This window comes from Micropterus dolomieu, linkage group LG02 (genome assembly GCF_021292245.1).
Source record: "Micropterus dolomieu isolate WLL.071019.BEF.003 ecotype Adirondacks linkage group LG02, ASM2129224v1, whole genome shotgun sequence".
Classification (NCBI taxonomy): domain Eukaryota; kingdom Metazoa; phylum Chordata; class Actinopteri; order Centrarchiformes; family Centrarchidae; genus Micropterus; species Micropterus dolomieu.
In genome coordinates this window covers 16,894,666-16,915,510 of record NC_060151.1, presented here as the reverse complement: position 1 = coordinate 16,915,510, position 20,845 = coordinate 16,894,666, and the positions used below count along the sequence as shown (strand labels likewise).

Sequence of the window (20,845 nt, the reverse complement as noted above, 5' to 3'; positions counted from 1 at the left end):
TTGATTATTTTTATTCAGTTTTTGTTATCTTTTAACATGTTCAATAAAGAGTTGGAAAAAAAAAAGATCTAGATTAATACAAAATATGGATCAACTAATACATTACACTATTATAGGTTAAGCTACCCAGCAGAATATAAATGAATTAATATTAGCTCCAACGATTCAGCTGTAAGATGAAAATGTACACATTGATGCATCAATAATTATAATCCAGTAATATATTTTCTGAAATGGGTTATTCTGATTAACTAGGACTTTTGGTACTTAGTTGATTTTGATACTAATACACATTTTGGAATACAGGACTTTTACGTCCAGAGGAGCTGTTTCATTTGCAAGTTTCTGTCACCGAATTTAATCTGAAACCTCCAATTCACCCTTTGCATCTACATTTTACAGTAAAGTCTAAGTGAAGCGTTAGCTCTATTTCACGCTTCAACAAAACAGGTGTCAGTCAACCCTTATTTCATATTTTTATGTTTGTAGTACATGTGTTGCATCAGGAAAATGGAGTCTGCACTTTCAAACAAAGCAGCAGAATAGTATGTTTTAATTGAATTTATTGGCTTTTTCAAAAAAGTGACAATAGCTTTTTATCCATAAAACTAAAGAGTCACAACATTGGCTTGAATTAAAGCACAGCTTGATGTCTGAATACAATACAGATGAGCAACATGTACTTAACCCCTGATCTAGTAGTTCAAATACATTTTGTAAATAGGCAAAAAATATAACCGTAGCGATTCTAATCTTAGTTTTCAGTATATGTTGCACATACATGCTATCAGCATTAATTACAAAAAGCTAGGCTTGTAGGGAGATTAAGGTAGCGTTAACTGTAGAGGTAATAAACAAAAGGATATTCATAGTGTTAGTTTGACAATACAGTGAGTGAAGTGTAACTTCTGTGAAGAAAGATACAAAATAGTCAAATCACATGATTATAACAAAAAGGATAAGTACACTGTATACTACACCATAACTGACAGTAGCTTTGTTACTGTTATTAGCAGGCATTAATGCTCTTCTTAGTGACATTGCTTAGCCAGTAGTGATGCTATTAAAAATCAAAATGTGCTGCACAAAAGGTTTCTGATAAATGCCCACAGAGCATGAAAGGTGCTCTTGTTCCCCGCCACCAAAACACCTAAACAGTTCTAATCCAATATCTAATAAAGTTTTCAGCTTTGCACTCCTGGGCAGCTACACAGGTGAGACACTTCTAGGGGAAATATTGCAGAGAGGGAAAAAAAAAAAATTAAGATAACAATACCTTAAACTTGACAGGTCCAATTGGAGCCACACACATAAAATACTGGATCATTTAGATTTTTGTCCAGGAATTAATAGCACTGTCGGTGTCAGAAGATCGGTTCCCTGTCTCAGGCGTCAGTCAACCCGCGAGGATGAATCAACATAAATCATGTGCTAGGAATGTAAGCTAACCGACTGAAAACAACTAATTTGAGGCAGAAAGAACTTCACAGGTGGTTAGTTCAAGTTCCTTGTCGACAGTGCCATGACACACGACGGCCCCTCGCAAACAGTGAAACTGAAAATGAATAAAATGCCATTGATCACTGAGCTGAACAAACAGCAGCACAGGACAGCAAACTGTCAGCTGTATTTTGAAGGTTTGAGACAATGTAACGAAAGATTTTTCTTCTCGGCTAAAACATACAGCACGTCTGCAGAATGTATTTGGCAATATTTCTTCCACTAAAAACAAGAGTGTAAACAAAAAAAGGTTGACAACCAGTGGAAGAACAAATTGAAAACATTCCACAGTCCATTTTACAAAAACATCCAATCCATTTTAGAAGGCCTCGAGAATTTCATTTCACTTGTCTATACAGTATATGTTGTAGGGAAAGAACTAGGGTCTATAACCTTCCAACCCCTTCTCCTAAATCTGACCCTATGTCAAATTTTTCATGAAAAACAGTTGGTATAACTTCTGTAGCTACACGTATGGAAGGAAAGAATCTGAAGTACATTGTTTTTGTGTGTATACTGGTGTGTTTCTCCTGTGTCGTTTAGCCACCCTCACCACTAGCGGTCATGTTCCCCTGTAACCGTTTCCCCAGTGGAGGAAGTCTTAGAGGAGAGTGCACTTCTTCCCCTTCTTCTTGACGGGTGGAGGGCAGAGGACGGCCCGGATGGCCTCGTCGAACACAGTTTTAAGGCCACGCTGAGTCAGGGCTGAGCACTCCAGGTACTTGACGGAACCTGGGGGGGGGGGGGCACTGTTTAGCTTCTTTTTCTTTAAATATTTCAGCAGGGTAAAAAAAAAGTCAATGAAAACTCAGTAAAGCTGACAAGTGTCATTACCAATCTCCTTGGCCATTGCCAGTCCTTGGGGATATGTAATTGGAGAGAGTTTCTTCTCCTTCAGCTTCTCCATGGTGTCCTTGTCATCTCTCAGATCCAGCTTAGTACCCACCAGGATGATGGGAGTGTTGGGACAATGGTGTCTCACCTCAGGGTACCACTGCACAGAGATGATAACAGTGGGAGGTTAGGGCTGTGACTTTCCAGACCTGTCCATGTTGTCTTGAACATGCAATTTCTAGAATGTGCTGCTTCTTTGGTGTGTGTGTGGGGGGGGGGCAATAAGCAAACAAACACCCTGACATATATTCACACATACAGCAGACACAAAAAGCAATATTAGCATTTATTTGGTTCGTTTGTATCCAGTATTCACTCATCCAGCTCGGTTTTTGGTCTCCACAAACTCCTGAGGGAAATATTTGGCTCTTCAGCTGCTAAATGCTCCTCTGTGTTCACCAGCTAGTTGCTACCTTTTTCTGTCTGCTATTTGGTGCTGAGCAGGTAGGTCACAGTGGGTTTACAGAAATAAATTTGGTGAAGACGCTACAAAATTTCTTTTTCTTTAGATTTTCAGTGAACACTATTTAAAAAGCTTAGAGAGCTCTTTCGATTGTACCAATCTGGATTTAAAGTGACAACTGTATATAAGGAATAAGGGTTAGAATCCCCTTAGGGTTAGACTCCCTAAGTAAAAGAGTTGTACAAGCAAAAAGATTCCCCACAGTAGGGAGTTTAAGTAAGAGACTACAGCTAAAGCAGGTAGAAGAAAAGGGTGATTTTTTTCTTCATTAAGGATCCTGTTTTTATTTTATATTATATTTCCATGTTGCTTTTATGTTTATGTAAAGCACTTTGAATTACTTGTTGTTGAAATGTACTATACAAATAAACTTGCCTTACAAAGCCTTTTTGCAGCTGCCTGCTGCGGCTGAAAATTAAGCTATGACATTGGAGAGAGTGAAACAAAACAGTCAAGTCGTGGGTCAGAAAACCAAAAACTGAGCTGAAAAGATCCTCCGTAGATGGGAACTGGGGTCAGATTATCTCCTGTGGTTCGTCCCTTCACATACAAATAGTCACGTGATCCGTTGTTAATATAAAAATATTGATTATAGCTACTTTAAATGCTGCAAACCAGAACTTTCTGCATATTCAAACTACAGCACAGTTTGCAAAATTGTTTCAGCTTGTTATTGTGACAATGACTTCAAGCAACAAGAGTCCCATAACACAAAGCAACTTTAGCTTTAGTCCGGCTTTTTTTGAGTTGCCTTGAGTTACTAATTCTCAACTACTGTAAAACTTTGAATAATAGCCAAGGCTTTTATTTGATAAAAATCACTAAATTGACTGTCTATATTTGGGACAGGCCTTTAATTCCTTTTGCACAAAACTGAAACCACTATCAAACAGTTCATTTATTTCAAACAGAATAATACTTGTATAAAAATTATCAAATACACGGCATTCATTTGATCTAGCTCCGACAGACGGCTTATGCGCTTTTATTTTGAAGTAACATCTCAACAACAACACGGTGCAGGATGAGAGAAATTAGCAGACAGAGAGCGATGGACTTCACATGACAGGATTCACAACTTGGATTAATTTTTATGAAAAGCTGTTTTGATTCTTTTGATGGGTGGACCCTTACAGACTAAAGGAATATAAATAATCAAGGAACAGACTTAACAAGTGCTTCAAAGATAACGGCAGTAATCACTTTTTTTTTTCCTTTCCTCTGTTGTACCAGGCAGGTTACACCGGTAAATTTATAAGAATTAGACTTTGGGGCTTTTCATTTCCCTTAAATGAACTGAACTATTGAATTGTGGAGAATCTAACCGATCTAACGATGTGTAGCATATTCATACGAACATATTGATCATACTTTTAAACATTAATATTTGTATTAATCTATAAAAACCAGACCAGGTATTAAATTGAGGCAGGCGTTTATTTGTCAAAATGTGTTCCCACACCAGGCCAGTAAATGGGATAGGGGGCTATTTGGGACTCTACTATTAATTCAAGTTTTACGGTACTTCTCAAAGCAGTTAAGAGTGCGGCTCTTTCTGCTGCCATTGCTACAGACAAAAAAAACAGATAATCTCGCAGCAAAATTAAGGCAAACAAACAAAAACTCAATCTGACTGCTCGGTTGCGATACTTTTAATTTATAGTCATCATCTCACCTATAAAGTCTTCATTCACAAAAGACGTCTCATGTTACTCTGAGCTACAGTGAAGATAAGCCGGGCCAAACAGCGCTGAATTATAATAAGTGTAGGAGGCTTTGTTGATGGGGTGACGTGTTTTAAAAGGCCCTGTTTAAACCTAGTGTGGACCAATTGTGTAACAATGGTTTCTTATATTGCCAAAATAATTCTCATGAAGAACAAAGTGATTTAACTAATTAGTAAACACGTCAGTCGGTGGTTATAATGCTTCACTTTATTGTCAGCACAGTGCTTTTGTCCATCATGTAACAATTCTGTAGAAATGCTGACTGCATTATTTCAATGGCTGAGTTGACGGTTTAATGTGAAGGTAAATGTATACTTCTCTTTCGAATCTATGCCATAACCTACAAAGTAGCCATATAACCTACACTGTACACTTACACGAACTTCCCCAAAAACATAACTACATATCGCAGTGACACGCGCCATAAGTATTTGGGTCGGCATAACGTCGCATTTCTGGCTTGTCTGTCTCAACCGGTTCAAGGGTCCCACATTCCATCTCCTCCGACAACATCTCTCATTTCTGTCTTTTAGTAATTTCACTAAAAGTAACTGCTGTTCACAGAAACTCACCACAGTGGAACACAGAAGCCTCACTGCCAACTAGCGCTTGACCGTGTAACTGCTGAGCGGCGCAGACACCAACGCACAAGTATAAATGCTCACGATGGCACATAGCCTACGCCTGGGATTATTTCGTTAGATGGCACAGACATTCTCAACCAGACCAGTGTCATCCATAAAATCTGATGGCAGGTTCTCCAACCACAGTTAATGTGTAATTTTTGGTGTTTTTCCCCATCACACTCCATCAGGCAGGTAAATGCAATAAAAAAATATACTTACAAACTTCTGCTTTGTGACAAAAACACACTTTAAATCTTAATAAAGCAGCTGTAAAGAATTAGATCAATATTTCTGAGCTAATAAATGCTTGACATAAAACTGACCCACGCAGATGCTCTTTACCATGCTGGTAATGCATCAACTCACCTTGGCACGGACGTTTTCAAACGAGGCGGGACTCACAAGCGAAAAGCAGATGAGAAACACATCCTGGTAAGAAACAGAAAATAACGCAATCAGAGCCTGTAAGTATCATTTCCTGTTAAGAACAATAGGAACAAGAAACTAAGCAGCACAAAGGTGCTGTGTTTTTCTTTCCCTCTAACTTCCTTATTCATTCAAGGCACCCAGACTACCCAAATGGATTATATAACGGGCACCACCAACATCAAAGGGATCACAAGAGGTGAAACATAACAGAGCATTGTCTGTTTTTTCAACTGTACCGTCTGTGGGTAAGAAAGTGGGCGGAGTCTGTCATAATCTTCTTGTCCTGCTGTATCCCAAAGGCCCAGGTTCACCGGCTTCCCGTCCACCATAACATTGGCGGAGTAGTTGTCGAACCTGACAGAAGTGACAACGCGAGAATAAACTCATCAGGATTAAAGTATATGGATAAAATATTAATGCTGCAAAATAAAAACATTAAACTGAAGCCTTAAAATGGAAAACAAGCTCTCAGTTGATCTGTTGTGGCCTTTTCCCTCTTCAGCTCTCTCTTGAAAATGACTCAGCTTATTAAATCTGGCTCTGCCGAACAAAAATCTGGTATCTTAAACGCCTGCTGAGCCAGTCCATGCCACACAGACAGTGATACAGATCAACATAGTTTACATAGCTGGTCTAGAATCAGATAGGGTGCAGGTTCCCACAACATTTCCCCCCAAAAGAATTTTTTTTTTTAACTTCGTTAGAGTAACAACAGGGTAACATGTAAACTTTTTAGGAAGGAAGGAAAGCAAATGAAGAGTAAGATGCCAGCTTAATTATGCAGTGACTGTATAGGAAACAAGGGTGGAGATAAATGATGGACTGCTAGTGTTGATAAGACTTCCAGTGTGTGTTGTAGTGTTGATAGTCTTACATAAATAAATGCCTAAGTCACAGTGGACTGCAGACACACATACTCACACGGTGGGGATGTACTCTCCAGGAAACGCATTGGTGGTGTAGCTGATGAGCAGGCAGGTCTTACCCACAGCTCTGGAAGGGAGAAGGAGAGGAAATGTGTTTATGGTTTCACCCCCCACCAAAAAACAAACAAAAAAACCCCCCAACAGGCACACAAAAAGAAGCCACTGTGCATTTTCAGCATGATTGTATATTAGGGGTGTGACTACATTAAAACGTCACAGGGGAAAACCTGTTTCACGAGACTCACAATTGACACTTTTCACATGCGATCACACCACACATCAATTTTTAACATTTGTGTGGGTTTGTGGTTGGCAATTGTATCGGCTATTGACGATTGAAGGGATGGTCAGCGATTGGTTTTTCATGCGCCAATATTAAGGCCATTTTAACTAACTCACTATCAGAACTAAGAGGACATAAACAGTCTCTAGAATCTGCACCACACTGCAGTGTTTCCCATTCATGGATTTATTTGTGGCGCCACGACACGCCACAATATCAACGCTGACCGCCACTTGTATTAAAAATCACAGTGTATAGATTCGCTCCTCTCTCTCTCTCTCTCTCTCAAACACATTGAAATGGAACCGGTGTAATACGTCCAGGTTAACTCTGTTATGTTAGTCTATCTATTTATTTAACACAATGCTGTCAATGTCGGAGACCCACCTTCAAATAAGTTATAAGCAAGCATGTAAGGAGCCTAGCTAATAAGGATAGCTATGTTAACGTTAGAATACAGCTGGGTTGTCAAGGTTAGCACGCTGTACATAGCTGGTAGTCAATATCAATTGCACACCCCCCTCGCGCGCGTGTGGCACCACAGTTACACATTAATTCCGTGGGAAACACTGCACTGTGCATTTACAGATGTTTCTGCTCGTTTCTCTTAAAGCTAATAAGCCTATTTCTTCCTTACTGGCATTTCACTGGCATGCTGCAATGTAACACCCTGGTGATCAGATCGCCAATCGGATATCTCAAGTAGCCATGATTAGACCATATGAAAATAGAGAAAATCACCCACGCATAGTTTGTGGTGACATTTCTGCCTGATCAGAAGTGTTCTCAGTTAGTTTCCACCTCCTTAGCTCATTCCAACATACAGTACCAAATGGGGATCTGTGTCTGTCAGACGGTCGAAGGGGATACTACCACAACCGCAGAGCAATAACGTAATGCACAGCTGAGTATAGTGCAGGTAGACTTTTAAAAAACATTATGAATTCTCATTAAATGATGACGTTAGTCTCATAATATTACGACTTTTTTCTTGACATGTCAGAGAGCACAGGTATATGGGAGAGATTCTGAATGTGCAGGATGTTTTGAACATGAGCAGAAAACCTGCTGAAACACAGGCGCTACTAAAATCCAGGAGTTAATAATGGAATTATAATTAATTATTTATCATTGAGGTGAAAAGTGCCACAATCACATTTAAAGAGGTTACTTCCCCAAACAAAAGACACAAAAGAGGGGGGGGGGACTAAATCTCGCCTACATGTGCGCTGATTCAGCAGGAATGATATTACATGAGAGAAGTTGATCTACAGGAGAAAACAAATCTGAAAGCAACACAGAATGCCTGAGAGCCTTACTGTATTATATGCCGTTATATTTTTATATAACAGTATATTATATATGAATTGTCGACTGCCACCTGAATTTAGTGTTTTACAAGAATATAAACATTTCCAGCATAACTGATGCAGAAAGAATCAACAGAATGCAGGAAATGAAGTGTTTAATGCTCAAAATGTTCATATAATTTGGCTCTGAAGATTTCTTAAAAATATATATATCATCACACCACAAATGGACAAGACTTTCTATTTTGTATGACTGTGCTTGGGTCTAATGTAGTAACCTCACAACAAGGGCAACAGTCATTTTCATTGTTGATTTATCTGTCAATTATTTTCTCAATTAAGCATTTGGCCAATCTCTTGTGCAAAACCATAGAAACACTCAGAAATCAGTAAATGTTCACACAGCCTTCAAAAGCAGATTTTGTTTTTGTAAGACATGCACACAGGATCACTGGAGGAGGTGCAAAATTAAAACTTAAGCGTTGTATCCTTCAGTATGAACCCTACACTACTTCAAGGTTTCCCATAAATAATAAACCAAACACAGTCATAGGTCCATCAGTGACTCTGCTGCTGTGGTATCCACCACACCCTACTACAGTGTCTTTTCCTCCCACATATTGTTACACATCTGAAAGTCAGTTTTAGCCAACCAGTGTTGCAGCTTTTTAACTTTTAAAAAGCTCAAAACAGGACGCATGTGTGTAATAACGCAACACTGAATTGATGTTACACAGACGAAGTGACCGACACAAACAAGGCGCTAAATGAACTCTTCAAATCTCAGAACTGTTTCCAAAGTCAACCCAGACCTGGTTAAGCGGGATAGGTGAAGTCTGACTCACCCAAGAGTGAGGAAAACACGGTGACCGGGATAACTTCAGTCAAAGATAAGCCAACCACTTCCATAATGGCTATTTTATTTTTTGCCATGTCAATAATACTCCATACAAGTTAACGTAACGGCGAATGAATCAGCAAAACATAAAAGTTAACTAATTAATACGTATGTAACATAAACAGGTAGTGAAACTTAAAGCTTGCTAGCTAACCCGTTATGAGAAATGAGAAGCAAAAGGCTTCATCGTTAGCTGGTCTGATGACACCGCTTTGTTTAAGTTAAACACCAGGCGGGAGGCACACACTAGCAGTCAGCTCGTTTGGGTTAACTCACCCGTCTCCGACAACGACACACTTTATGGCCTGCATTGCGCCGCAGAGGAATGCTAAGTTAGCCCGGAAGCCAGCTAACGCTAGCTAACAAGACTCTTTTCCTTTGTCCGGAATCTCTCGCTGGTGAAACGTCCTCACTGCGGTCGGCTGACGGCCTTTTAGGGTGCAGCGGAGCTCCGGTGAAGTGGAACAGCTTCTGGGAAACTTAAAGTAACTTATATAGTACTTTAAAACAAGTTTGCTCAGAAATCCGCTCGCAACATTCCCATGCTTTCGTTGGCCGATCTGGAAAGCTATGAAGCAAAACAGCGGCCACCACCCCTAAGGGAAAAAAAAAATGAAGTTAGCCACCGCAACCAGATGGTGCTTCCGGCGCGCTGGGCTGACATCCGCCCACAGACACTTTGACGAGCTGAAACGTCCTCAAAACAAGCACCTGGCAATTCACCTGTTCGTCTAAATACAGAGAATGTAATCAGACAAAATGTGCCGGGAGATTAGTCTTTTGAAAACACACTCAAACTTGGCCACTTTAATAAGATAAAAGAAAATAACTAGTAAGACGGACTTTTCAGAGTGTGACACGGATTGAGGAAAGCGCTTGGTAAAAATGGTCGTATCCCTGAACTCTGTCTTCCAGGCTGTGCACTGTTCCCAACAGACAATCAGGTGACTCTCAAGGTAAAACAAAAGGCTTGCCGGGCAGCGCTTATGTATATGTGTATGTAATATAAAAGTCTGATTCTAATAAAAAGGTGTATTTTTTATTTGAAGCTACAAAATAGCTGAGAAATGATAGAACTTTAGGATCATGGTTGCGTCTGCCATAAACAGGTTCAGCTGTAGTACTTTTGTCAGAGAAAAAATAATCAGGAAAATGCTTAAATAAGTAGATCAGAAATCTCATACCAGATGTAACCCTTGCCTGATGGAGATGTTTTTGGGTACCTCTTTGTGGAGAATTGAAGTGACATAAGTTATTGCTGTGTGGTTATAATATATATTGAGTTAGTTGATACATGACCTTTCCGTTTTGTGCACTACGTCCTGTAATACCTGTGTTGGATTAAGTCGGATATTAAGACTGAATATTTAATTTTCTTTGCCATTTGATCTTATATTGTATATACACAACATATTCTGGATGGATGCTGATTATTTGACAATGATAAAGGAGATGATAAACTACAGGATGAAGATATTTAGTGTTGAAATAGATATATTCGATTAGCTGATTAATTGAGTAGTCGATTGACAGAAAGTTAACTGCCTTAGGTTTTAATAAGTAGTCAATTGTTGGTCATTTATGATGCAAAAATGCCAAGCGTCCTCTTGCAAGCGACACTTGCTGCTTTTTTCAGTTTTCTTCATTTAATACTTTGGACGGTGGGATAAAACAAAATATTGGAAGACATGACCTTGGATATTGGGAAATTGTGATGCTGTCTTTAATGTGATTTTACAGACCATAAATGATTGCTTGATCAATAATAATTTAAAACATCCTCAGATTAATCTATAATGAAAATCATTGTTTGTAGCAACCCAAAATACATTTTTAAAACTATTTGTCTAAAAAACAAATGATTTTTTCAGTTATTAATGGGGAAAATCCCCATCCATAAAAAGTAATGGACTGACTCCAGACATACACTTTTGCCAATAATTAACTCATATATACATAATATAATATATTGATAAGCATGTAGCATAACCACAGACTGTATGAAAGAAGGTATTCCAAATATTTTATTAGCATAATATTTTAGATTTTGCTATATGTAGTTATTTTTATATTTATATATTTAAATCATACAATACTATCTGGTTTACAGTTTTAAAAAAACATCAGCCTGAGAGTCTGAAGTCAGGGCGGAATGTCCATCTAAACAGTAACTTCCGTGTGTGTCACACCGTAATGAGTCCTCCCATTGACCGTAGCAGGAATCTGTAGAGCTGTCGGGGTGGAGCAGCTCTGCCAACACAACCAGCCGATGTAACAATGGAGCTCGGCGTCAGTCAGCGATAGAAACATGAGCGTTTACATATCAGCCACCACTTTCCTCGTTTGTTCGCTTCACTAGCTGACGCAGTAACATTAGAAACCGCGGGGGCAGACTGCGCTTGTATGGCGGGTCTGTCTTATTTAGTGCTCCGATTTTCGGGCTCCGCTGGTCGGACTTACGGAGTGTTTTCCAAAGGCTTGACGAGGACTTTGTTGATATTTTTTGATCTCGCTTGGCGACTGCGAATCAGATTCCCCTACATCTACCTTGTTGCTTCGATGATATTTAATGTCAGACTACAGGTAATTATTCAAACACTCACTCCTCCTTGAGTAAAACAAGGTAGCTGCCAGCTGTCAAATGCCAGCCAGCTTGTTAATGTTAATAATGCAATCAGCTGGTGGGAAAGGGCCTTTATGTTAAGTTAGTTGTAAACATTGTGCACACTGAGATGCGTTTTAAAGATCTGTCCTCTCCAAATAGTAGTAGATGGATTATAACTCCATTTTAAAGCAGTTGTCAGGTTATTGGGTCTAATACAACAGTCCTGCGATAAATCCCCCCTTCATGAAGGTATTAATGTTTAGTTTGTGCAGAAACTGTTTTAGAGAGAACTTTACTGCTGTTATGTTGTATTGCATTATGCTGATAGGTGTTTCTAATATTATACCCACCTCAATAACATCACTGAGGGTAAACGAATATTAGATTCTCTAAATAAGTTAATTAGGGCTGCAACAACTTATTATTATGTATTAATATGCAGAATACTTGGACTAAATACAAAATGTATGCATGCCTTAGATTTTTTAAATTTGATTTTTTTTTCAGATACATATTTTACAGTCGAAAAAAATGTACGTAATGGTGTACAGTTTCTAAACTACCTTAAAGCTAATTTGGCATTTCTGTACTGCAATTTTGATTGATATGCAACAAGCTAAAGTTTGCAACTTGACTCTGCTGATTCATGGGCCTAGCTCTCAAATGAAACAAGTCAAAGTAGAAAAGAAAGAAAATAGTTTTTTGTATATTTGTTTCAGATAGATAGAATAGATAAATAGAAACTTTATTATTGCCAGAGATGTATTAACTTTATTGCATATGCCATGCAGTGATGGTGGTAATTGGTTTCGCACAGCATGGTAGCTCAGTTCCAGTGCAAAAAGAGAGAAAAAACAAACAATAATTGACATAAAAATGAAAGACAATTAAAGGAAATTTTCAGATCTTATATATCGACTGACATTTCAGCTAACCTTTACTCCATAAATGGCAACTGACATTTTAATCGCTGTCCATGCTTAGGCCTAAATACCACCTGACACCTCAACTGTCTCCATTGCTTTAACTTTAATAGTTTGCAATTTAACTGACACTTCAACCGCTTTCAGTGCTTGGTCGTCAAATTACTGTTCCACTGCTTTCAGCATCATGTTTTGATACATTCGGTTAGTTTTGGTTTGGTTTCACACTGCACTCACCTATGCAGCAAAGGACTTTAGGCTACATGACGGGACTTGCGTCATCATCCATGTGGGCTGCGTCTCCCTATATCCTACCTACCTACTTGACATTGATTGGTTGAACAGTTCCACGGGTAGCTTTGGCCAGAATGATTGAATGAGAAATATATAGATGTCGTTTTCACTATATGGGATATATATATCGGCATTAGCCTACTGCCTGCACCGCAAACTTTACTCGTAACACATTCTCATCTCAGTGCGTCTATTACCGACGCGTTGGGACCATAGACTGTACATAAAAAGGTTGGGACAGGGTAGTTCAAATTCGTTAAATAACTGTCCTCCATGTGCGAAAATTATGCCTATATCGTCGGCGGTGTTTCGGTATAACACCGGCAGGAAAGGGGGAGAAGACTGCAAGCAATCCTTCTGCACCTCCGTTTGAGGAGACCGTTTTATGCCGCGTATGAGACCGGTCGGAACTGGGATATTTCCCAGTTGAAACTTCGACCTCAATGCGTTCCAGGTGCATGGTGGTGCATGACGCCGAAAGTGAACTAAAACCATGGCCAGCTGCACCCTCAGCAGTGTTTTAGGTGTTAATTAAAATGATGGCAGTTTAACTGCAACAACTGACAGAAATAGCCTATAGCCTACTTTACTAGTTCTGTGTACCCCTACATCAGTTGGTAACCCTCAAGTCAGTCAGTGTTGTTGGTTATACTTCCTAATGTTTTGCCATTTTTAACAATAACTTTTGTGCAGAGAAGATGACTTTATGAGATTCTTTACTCTAGCCATCTACCTAATAGGCCTAACATATTTCTACATCAATGTACATGCAGAACAGGTTTTACTATATGATGTATGTATTATTTTAATTTAAAAAATGCAAATATACTTTTTGTTGCCTTTTAGTTTATGGTTTACCATTTACAATGTGTGCATCCAAGGGCGCTGACATTGTTTTGTGACGTAATTCAGTTGCTACTCGTGAAGTCGGTGTACATATTTTTTCTCCGACTTCACAAGTAGGAAATCCGACTTTAGGTGGTTTTCCAGGATACTTTTTCTAGTTGCAGGTCGGAAATTTCCCAGTTCCGAGTTGCCTGGAACGCAGCATTAGCCCCCAGGATATGCCTAACTTGGGCTTGCAAAATCTTTGCACTCACATCTTTTGTTACTGTATTAGAACAGTAAAATTTTGAGCATTAAACACTTAATTCCACTTAAACTTCCTGCATTCTGGTGAATTTTTCTGCACAAATTTCTTTCTTGCATCAATTTTTGGTGAAAATGTTTTTATTTATGCCAACATTCAGTTGGCAGGTGACAACTCAACACCTAAAACTCAACAGAACTTAAGTCAGTGCAGCTCTCAGTCATTCTGTGTTACTTTCAGATATGTTTCTCCAGTAGATCAACTTTCTCATGGAATATCATCCCTGCTGAGTCAATACAAATTGTTGATATGATTTGTCCAGTCTATTTTTGAATCAGATTTAGCACTGGTACCACAGCTAGCTTCTCTCATTGACCAGGATTCAAAGAGCTGCTAACTCTAGTTGATTAATGTTAACTTAACTGTATCTAGCTAACGTTAGTCTAGCAAAAATGTCAGATAACTCTGTGTTATAACAACATAGTATTAGTGTAATTCAATGCTGCAACAAAGACTACATGATGCCTTTAAAAGCATCAGGTGAACGTTCACTTAAAAAGCAGCTTTAGTGTGGGAGCTGAATAATACACCAGAGCAGCAGGTATGCTAAAATGCTTTGTTTACGTTGCTGTGTGGTGGCAATGTAGCAGGCGCGAGTAGTGAAAACAAGGAATGGAGTTTAACTTATATGGACTCTAAATGAGCCAAGTGGAACGGATTTGAAGAAGCGTCAATGTGAAAGTGACGGCTGTAGAATAGAGTTTAATCTATTAGTGCATTTCTCAAGTTGAATGGATTTGATTGACGACGCTCTGAAAGGTGAACAAACTGATGCGCTGAATTACAGACAGTAAAAGTGAGTGGGTCCAATATCGTTGATCTTGTCCCACCCACATACAATGGTTCCCGACTCCCATGAAATGTTAGCTTTTAGATACATCAACGCTGCATGGAGGGAATTCACTTAGGCCAGACTTGGTTCTTCTGTAGGTTGTGACTTAAATGCTACCCAGCTGCTCATGTAAATGTGAAATTAAGAAATACCATCTCTAAAAAAAAAAAGAACTCTAAATCTAATAATTATTTTTCTTATTATTATTTGGGGGGGCTTAGGACCATGTTAGGGTGGCTTCAGCCCCCCTAAAATAGGCCTAATGACGTCCATGGTAAATAGTCTGAAAGTCCGAACCATCTAAAAAATGCTTTCACACTAGAAACAAACCGAACCATGCTTCAGTTTGATCCGGACCGAGACTACGTCTTTTTGAACAAACATGACCTGTTAACATTTTCATGATTTCATGTTTTTGGATTTGCCAAAATAGATATCAGTCTTCTCCATTCATGTACTGTGTTGCCTGACAACCTCCTCATGTCTTCACAGGTCCACATTGAAATCCACTGAATCTCCACTGCCTGTGTTTGGACAACAAACTGTGAGCACTGCCATGTTTCAGCCCTCTTAAAAATAAAAACTGACACTGCACAGCGATGTGGAGGAAGAGGACACTTCATTCTGCAAACTGGTGTGACAATGCAAAAGAGTGACACGGCTGGTTGCTGCGGTCAGCCCTCATTAAACAAGCCCGGTGCCTTTTGCAGGAAGGGGACGGACGGCAGTGATGTCTGCAAAAATGAGCCGGGGCTGAGCAGTGATATGTCAGGGTGGGGGTGGTGGTAATGCCTCACATTCACCCTTTTAACCTATCACCTGAGATTCGGTGGCCGCTCGCCCTGGCCTTGGAGATTGTGTCGGATGAAGGGTGAATTTCACTGCCTTTTCTTTCTGGATATCGAGGACAGTGGCGTGGATTTGATCATGAAAACAGATGATTGTCACTTTGGAGCTACTGTTTACATGTATGTTTAAGGCGCTCAGTGTAAACATCTCACTTTAATTTATAAAAGTAAATATCTGCACCGCATGACACAAACAAGCATGTTTTTTTTTGTCCTCTATGCTGCCTGGATACTTTATTTGAGGTTTGGGGTTAGCTGTATAAGCAGTACACAGTTTTTCAACAGAGGTTTTAGGGGAAATCATTCAGCTACCACAACTGTTCTACTGGAAATTACAGTCTGTTATTAAATGCAGTCTGAAAGGGAATCACTGCATGTCTTCTATGTGTTGGTACACACAGGTCGTCACACTCGTGTTTCTGTATTGTCAGTGGCACGTGGAAAAAGGCGTCGGTGATGAAAAATGTTACTTGCATTTGTGACGTGTTTTTATTTCTGTGGGGAAAAAAATGTGTGTGTGGGGAGGGCGGGGAGCTTGAAGTCACAGAATTGATGGTATGGATGATTGCATTTGGGAAGTATTAAATGAATGAAATCACCATTCTGAGCCGTTTCTGTCACTGTAATAAATAATTCATTCATTTTCTAGGTTTGCTTAACTGCCCTTTGAAAAGAGTTTATCCCTTTCAGTTTCACATATTTTTGGCACTATTTTAGGAGGAGACTGGTACAATGTATTACAAAGAATATTTTTAGTAACTTTTATTTTTAAATTTATACATTACAGTCTTTGAACTACATATAAACAGCACAATGTGGCAACCCCCCCTCCCTTCCACTTCCTTAATTTTCTCCTTTACTTTTATTTCCTCTTACAAATACAATAGAATTTTTATATTACTTATAGAATTTAAATAGAAATTTCCTTCATTTTCACACAGAGAACCAGAGATCAAGAAACATACAAACATTTTTAAAAATAGCACAATAGTAAAAGTACCATTAATTTTTTTCAAGGCATATAATTACATTTCATACAGGAAAAGATTCCTAACATCACCGTATCTTGAAGGATCAGATTTGTGCTTTAAAATTGTATTTGAGAGATAAACAATGGTTACATCATCAGTGTTTCTCTATTTCAAAGCAAGTATATCAGTAAACTCAAGATTCAGAACGTGAAACTGAAGGAAAAAACAGAACTCGCCCCAAATATAATGAATAAGAGTTCCTTGAGACTCTTAATAAATATCAGAAATGTTGAGTTATATCATAAGTCATCAGCCAGTTATATTGAATAATTGAATTGAATAATATTTTTTTTATGAGCTGTAACACAAGCTCTCCTCGAATCTGATTAGACCTTCAGTGGAAATGTCCAACAAAGTTTCAAGCTTTTATTTGTCAGATAGTGAAATGCTTTGTTACACCTTCCACTACTGTGCTTGACAAAATATCAAAAATACAGTAAACACAGCAAAGAAAATATATACAACAAAAGATAAGACAATATTTGCAAATATTAAATATGGTGTAAATAATAAAGAGACACGGGAGAAGGGTGGTGGTAATTGTCTACAAAGGATGTGTAGTCTGTCAGGAGCCCTGGCAGTGTCCTTATTTAGAATTCGGATGGCCATAAGGAAGTAGCTCATCTTTAGCCTCCCCACTCTGGCTCTATGACTGCAGTAGCCATTGTTTGGATGGCTGTAGTCCTTTATGATTCTACCAGCCTTGGTTCTGCACCTTCTTCTAGCCCAACTTCCAAACTTCAGCTTAAAGGTTGCAGTACAACTTGATGATAAGAAAAAGTGTCTCTTTAAAGGTTCCATATTATGTTCATTTTCAGGTTCACACTTTTATTTTTGGTATCTACTAGAAAATGTTTACATGCTGTAACACATTATTTTTCTCATACTGTCCTTTGCTTCTGCGCCTTCATTCCACCCCTGAACGCTCCGTTTTAGCTCCTGTCTCTTTAAGGCCCCCCTCCCTAAAACCTTACTTTTTCTGATTGGCCAACCTCCGGAAGCCTCCCAAGGGCAGGGTTTCGGGGGGACTGAAAAGGTCTTAAATTTCAAAATCAAAAAGTCGTTGAAAAGACTCATCTTTTTTTGTGGATATCAACGCATAATGCTCTTTCAAGGCAGCAGGTGCGCTGCATGCCAACTTGTTAATTACGTAGCTTATCAATGTCATCGTCCATCCCGATGTGTCATTGTTGACATCGTCCAATGCCAATTTTGTAGACATCACTCAACCCTAATTTGAATACATTTATTACTCTGCAAGTCATTTTGTGACTGGATTTCCTTTGTATGTTTCTTTTTTTGATGTAGTGATATAGGTCTTAAATTTCATTCATAGTGGTCTTAAGAAGGTCTTTAAGAAGAAAAATCTTAAATTTGACTTGGCCAGAGGTGTAGCAATTCTTGGCATTATTCACAAGCAGTCTCTGTGGCCCCCCTTACTATCTTGGTTCCTGTCTCGCATGAATCTTTTGAAAAACTGGTGACAAATAATTGAGCTAACAACTGGTGACATTAAACTGTGGTGGTGATTAGGCTTGTGCCGACTGGCGATTAGATAGCTTGTCGATGATTGAAGGGATGATCAGCGATTGGTTTTTCATGTGCCGATATTAAGGCGATTCAGGCGAACTCACTATCAGAACTAAGATGACATCAAAACAGTCTCTAGGATCTGCACACACTAATTATCTGCACCACAATAAATTATTTATTTGTGGCAACACGCCACAATATCAACGCTGACCCCCACATGCTATATACTATTTAATGTGCAATCATAATTCATTGTAGAGCTGCATATAGATTCACTCAGCACCTCTGCTTGTGCTCTGTCTCTCTCTCTCTCTCTCGCTCTCTCTCTCAAACACATTGAAACAGAGCCCTGTGTATATAGAAAAACTAATACATTCAAGTTAACTCTGAGAAGTTAGTCTATCTCTTTGCTTCCGGGGCGTCTGGTGTCCTCCCCCAGAAAATTGGAGCATTAAACACTTCCTGCATTTAGGAGACATTTTCAGTTCCAATTTATAGTGGAAACGTCTTTTTTTATATAAAGGGAAACAAAAAATTCAGCTGGCAGTTGATCCCCTTCTAAATACTTATTTATAATTTCGTAACCCCTTGACCTTTGGGGATTTTTGTGACCTCCCTATTCACATACACAGATTGCGTGGTACAAACAACTGTGACATTTCTTTTAAAATATTCTATTATAGCATGGGCTCACCCCAATAAATATGAAATTAATCACTTAGAGTGTATGTCACAGCTGTAACAAGTCTTAGTAAATTTTAAATGAGTCAACTCAGACAGACAGTTACTACGTCATACCTCTGCTGGTTAAAAGCACGATCGTGTTGTAGTACCGGATCTGTTCACACGGGGGAAGCAGCCGCTCAGAGTACTAGATCCATCTCCCTTATCTGTTGAAAACAGACATCCTGTGCTGTCAGTTTCTTTAGAAGAGGACACTGGCTGATACAGGGGAGACTGACACAAGTAATGCAACTGTAATATAACAACAACTTTATCTATTTCTGTTGCTGTACGGCTAATTCTGCTGTCTCATTTGTCATAATTTATAATATCAGTTTTACTCTCACACAACAATTTATACTTTTACAAAATGTGTAATTCATTCTTCTTCTGGAAAAGGAAATGTAAACGTAGCTTTCTCTGTAAGGTGTATTTGCTTCTTATTATCTCAGATCTTCATCACTATTAAGATATTAAAACATCCTCTGTGATTCATCTCTGTATATAAAGAGTCTATTTCCCTTGGATATGCACTTCTTTTAAGTAGATTTGCTGACACCCTAGCTCAGCACAAAATGTCCCCAGCAAACTTACCCGAACCAGTCGTTGTGGTGCCAGGCTGCAATGCAAAACCATCAGCGGTTGCCAAGGCAACTGTATTTCTCCATGTGACAGACAAACCTTCCTGCCCCTCCTTTTCTTTTTATGGAAAAAGAGGATTTATTTCTCAGGGATTTGCCAGAGGAAAATATTTTAATAGGGTTATCATAGAGGACTGGCAGAAAGAGAGAGAGAGAGATCTATAGATGAAGGATAAGTCGGGTTATCTTTACTCTGTTTTTTTGCCAAACCACTATTTGTACCCTCACAAAAAAGGGGGTTGTGGAATAAAGATAATAGCGTTTTAGCCTTTGGCATCTGCAGGAGCTCATATGTGTTTTATTTGGCTGAGTGTGAAAGAGTGATAATACTGCAAATGGAAATGGCAGGGATTCAATTAAAGCTGCAATGCAGTATATTTAATTCCATACACATTATTCATAAACCTTTAACAATTTATTTGTTTGGGATCTTGAGAGTTGGTGCCTTTAGATTTTGTTCTTCAGTGTTTATAACTTTGGTGGTGTTGCGTTTGTTCTGGTTTGATCACAAACCACTTTTGCAGGGTTTTTTTTTGCCAAGTACAGATGAGTTCTTACAACAGTAGTTTAATGTTGTCTTTTATAATTCATGTAAGCTTAGAGAAGGTGGCTCTTTATTTATTTCAGTTAACTGAGTCTGGTAGTTCTCTTTCTAAAAGCTTGCATAAACTTTATAAAGCTCATAACCTCAAGAATAAAACATATTCTCTCACTCTGTGGTTAGTTGTCTTTGTTTAGTCAAGCTTAAAATAAATGTGAATATGAGCCAATTATTTCGACGTATATAATTGAGCATTAGTTTTATTGGGGTTCTGCCTAAATTTTGTATGGATTTTTAATCAGGGTCTTCTTTCACGGACTTAAAGGAAAATTGACATTTTGAGAAACATGATTATTTGCTTACTTTCAGAAAGTTAGATGAGAAGACTGACACCACTCTCATGTCTGTAAGGTAAATATATAGCTGGAGCCAGTAGTCGCTTTGTTTAGCTAGCCTGGCTATGTCCAAGGTAACAAAATCTGCACAAAGTCCTCTGTGTACAAATAACAAAGATATAACGTGATAATTAGTGAGCTTTAGAGGTGCTGGTAGGCAGATTTTGTTACCTTTGGACAGAGTCAGGTTAGTTGTTTCTGGTCTTCATGCAAAGCTAAGCTAAGCTATATATATACACACACATGAATGTTGTATCAATCCTCTCATCTAGC

The 20,845-nt window shown here is 38.7% G+C and overlaps 2 protein-coding genes across 3 annotated transcripts; one reads left to right on the top strand and one right to left on the bottom strand.

The window, feature by feature from the left end:
- Positions 1 to 546: 546 nt before the first annotated feature.
- Positions 547 to 9,665, bottom strand: rac1b (Rac family small GTPase 1b). 2 transcript variants are annotated; one of them, XM_046028828.1, is made up of 7 exons: positions 9,333 to 9,665; positions 6,561 to 6,632; positions 5,876 to 5,993; positions 5,577 to 5,639; positions 2,335 to 2,494; positions 2,054 to 2,232; positions 547 to 1,555 (listed from the first exon to the last, which is right to left on the bottom strand). In XM_046028828.1, the coding sequence occupies exons 1-6, from the start codon at positions 9,365 to 9,367 to the stop codon at positions 2,102 to 2,104; spliced, it is 579 nt and encodes a 192-aa protein (XP_045884784.1). In that variant the 5' UTR covers positions 9,368 to 9,665; the 3' UTR covers positions 547 to 1,555; positions 2,054 to 2,101. The 2 variants fall into 2 exon arrangements, with proteins under 2 accessions (XP_045884784.1, XP_045884776.1); XM_046028820.1 differs by having other exon boundaries at positions 547 to 2,232; positions 9,333 to 9,664.
- Positions 9,666 to 11,262: 1,597 nt separating this feature from the next.
- LOC123956575 (small integral membrane protein 10-like protein 2A) lies at positions 11,263 to 16,354 on the top strand. The gene is made up of 2 exons (XM_046028839.1): positions 11,263 to 11,639; positions 15,353 to 16,354. The coding sequence occupies exons 1-2, from the start codon at positions 11,460 to 11,462 to the stop codon at positions 15,371 to 15,373; spliced, it is 201 nt and encodes a 66-aa protein (XP_045884795.1). The 5' UTR covers positions 11,263 to 11,459; the 3' UTR covers positions 15,374 to 16,354.
- The last annotated feature ends 4,491 nt before the right edge of the window (positions 16,355 to 20,845 follow it).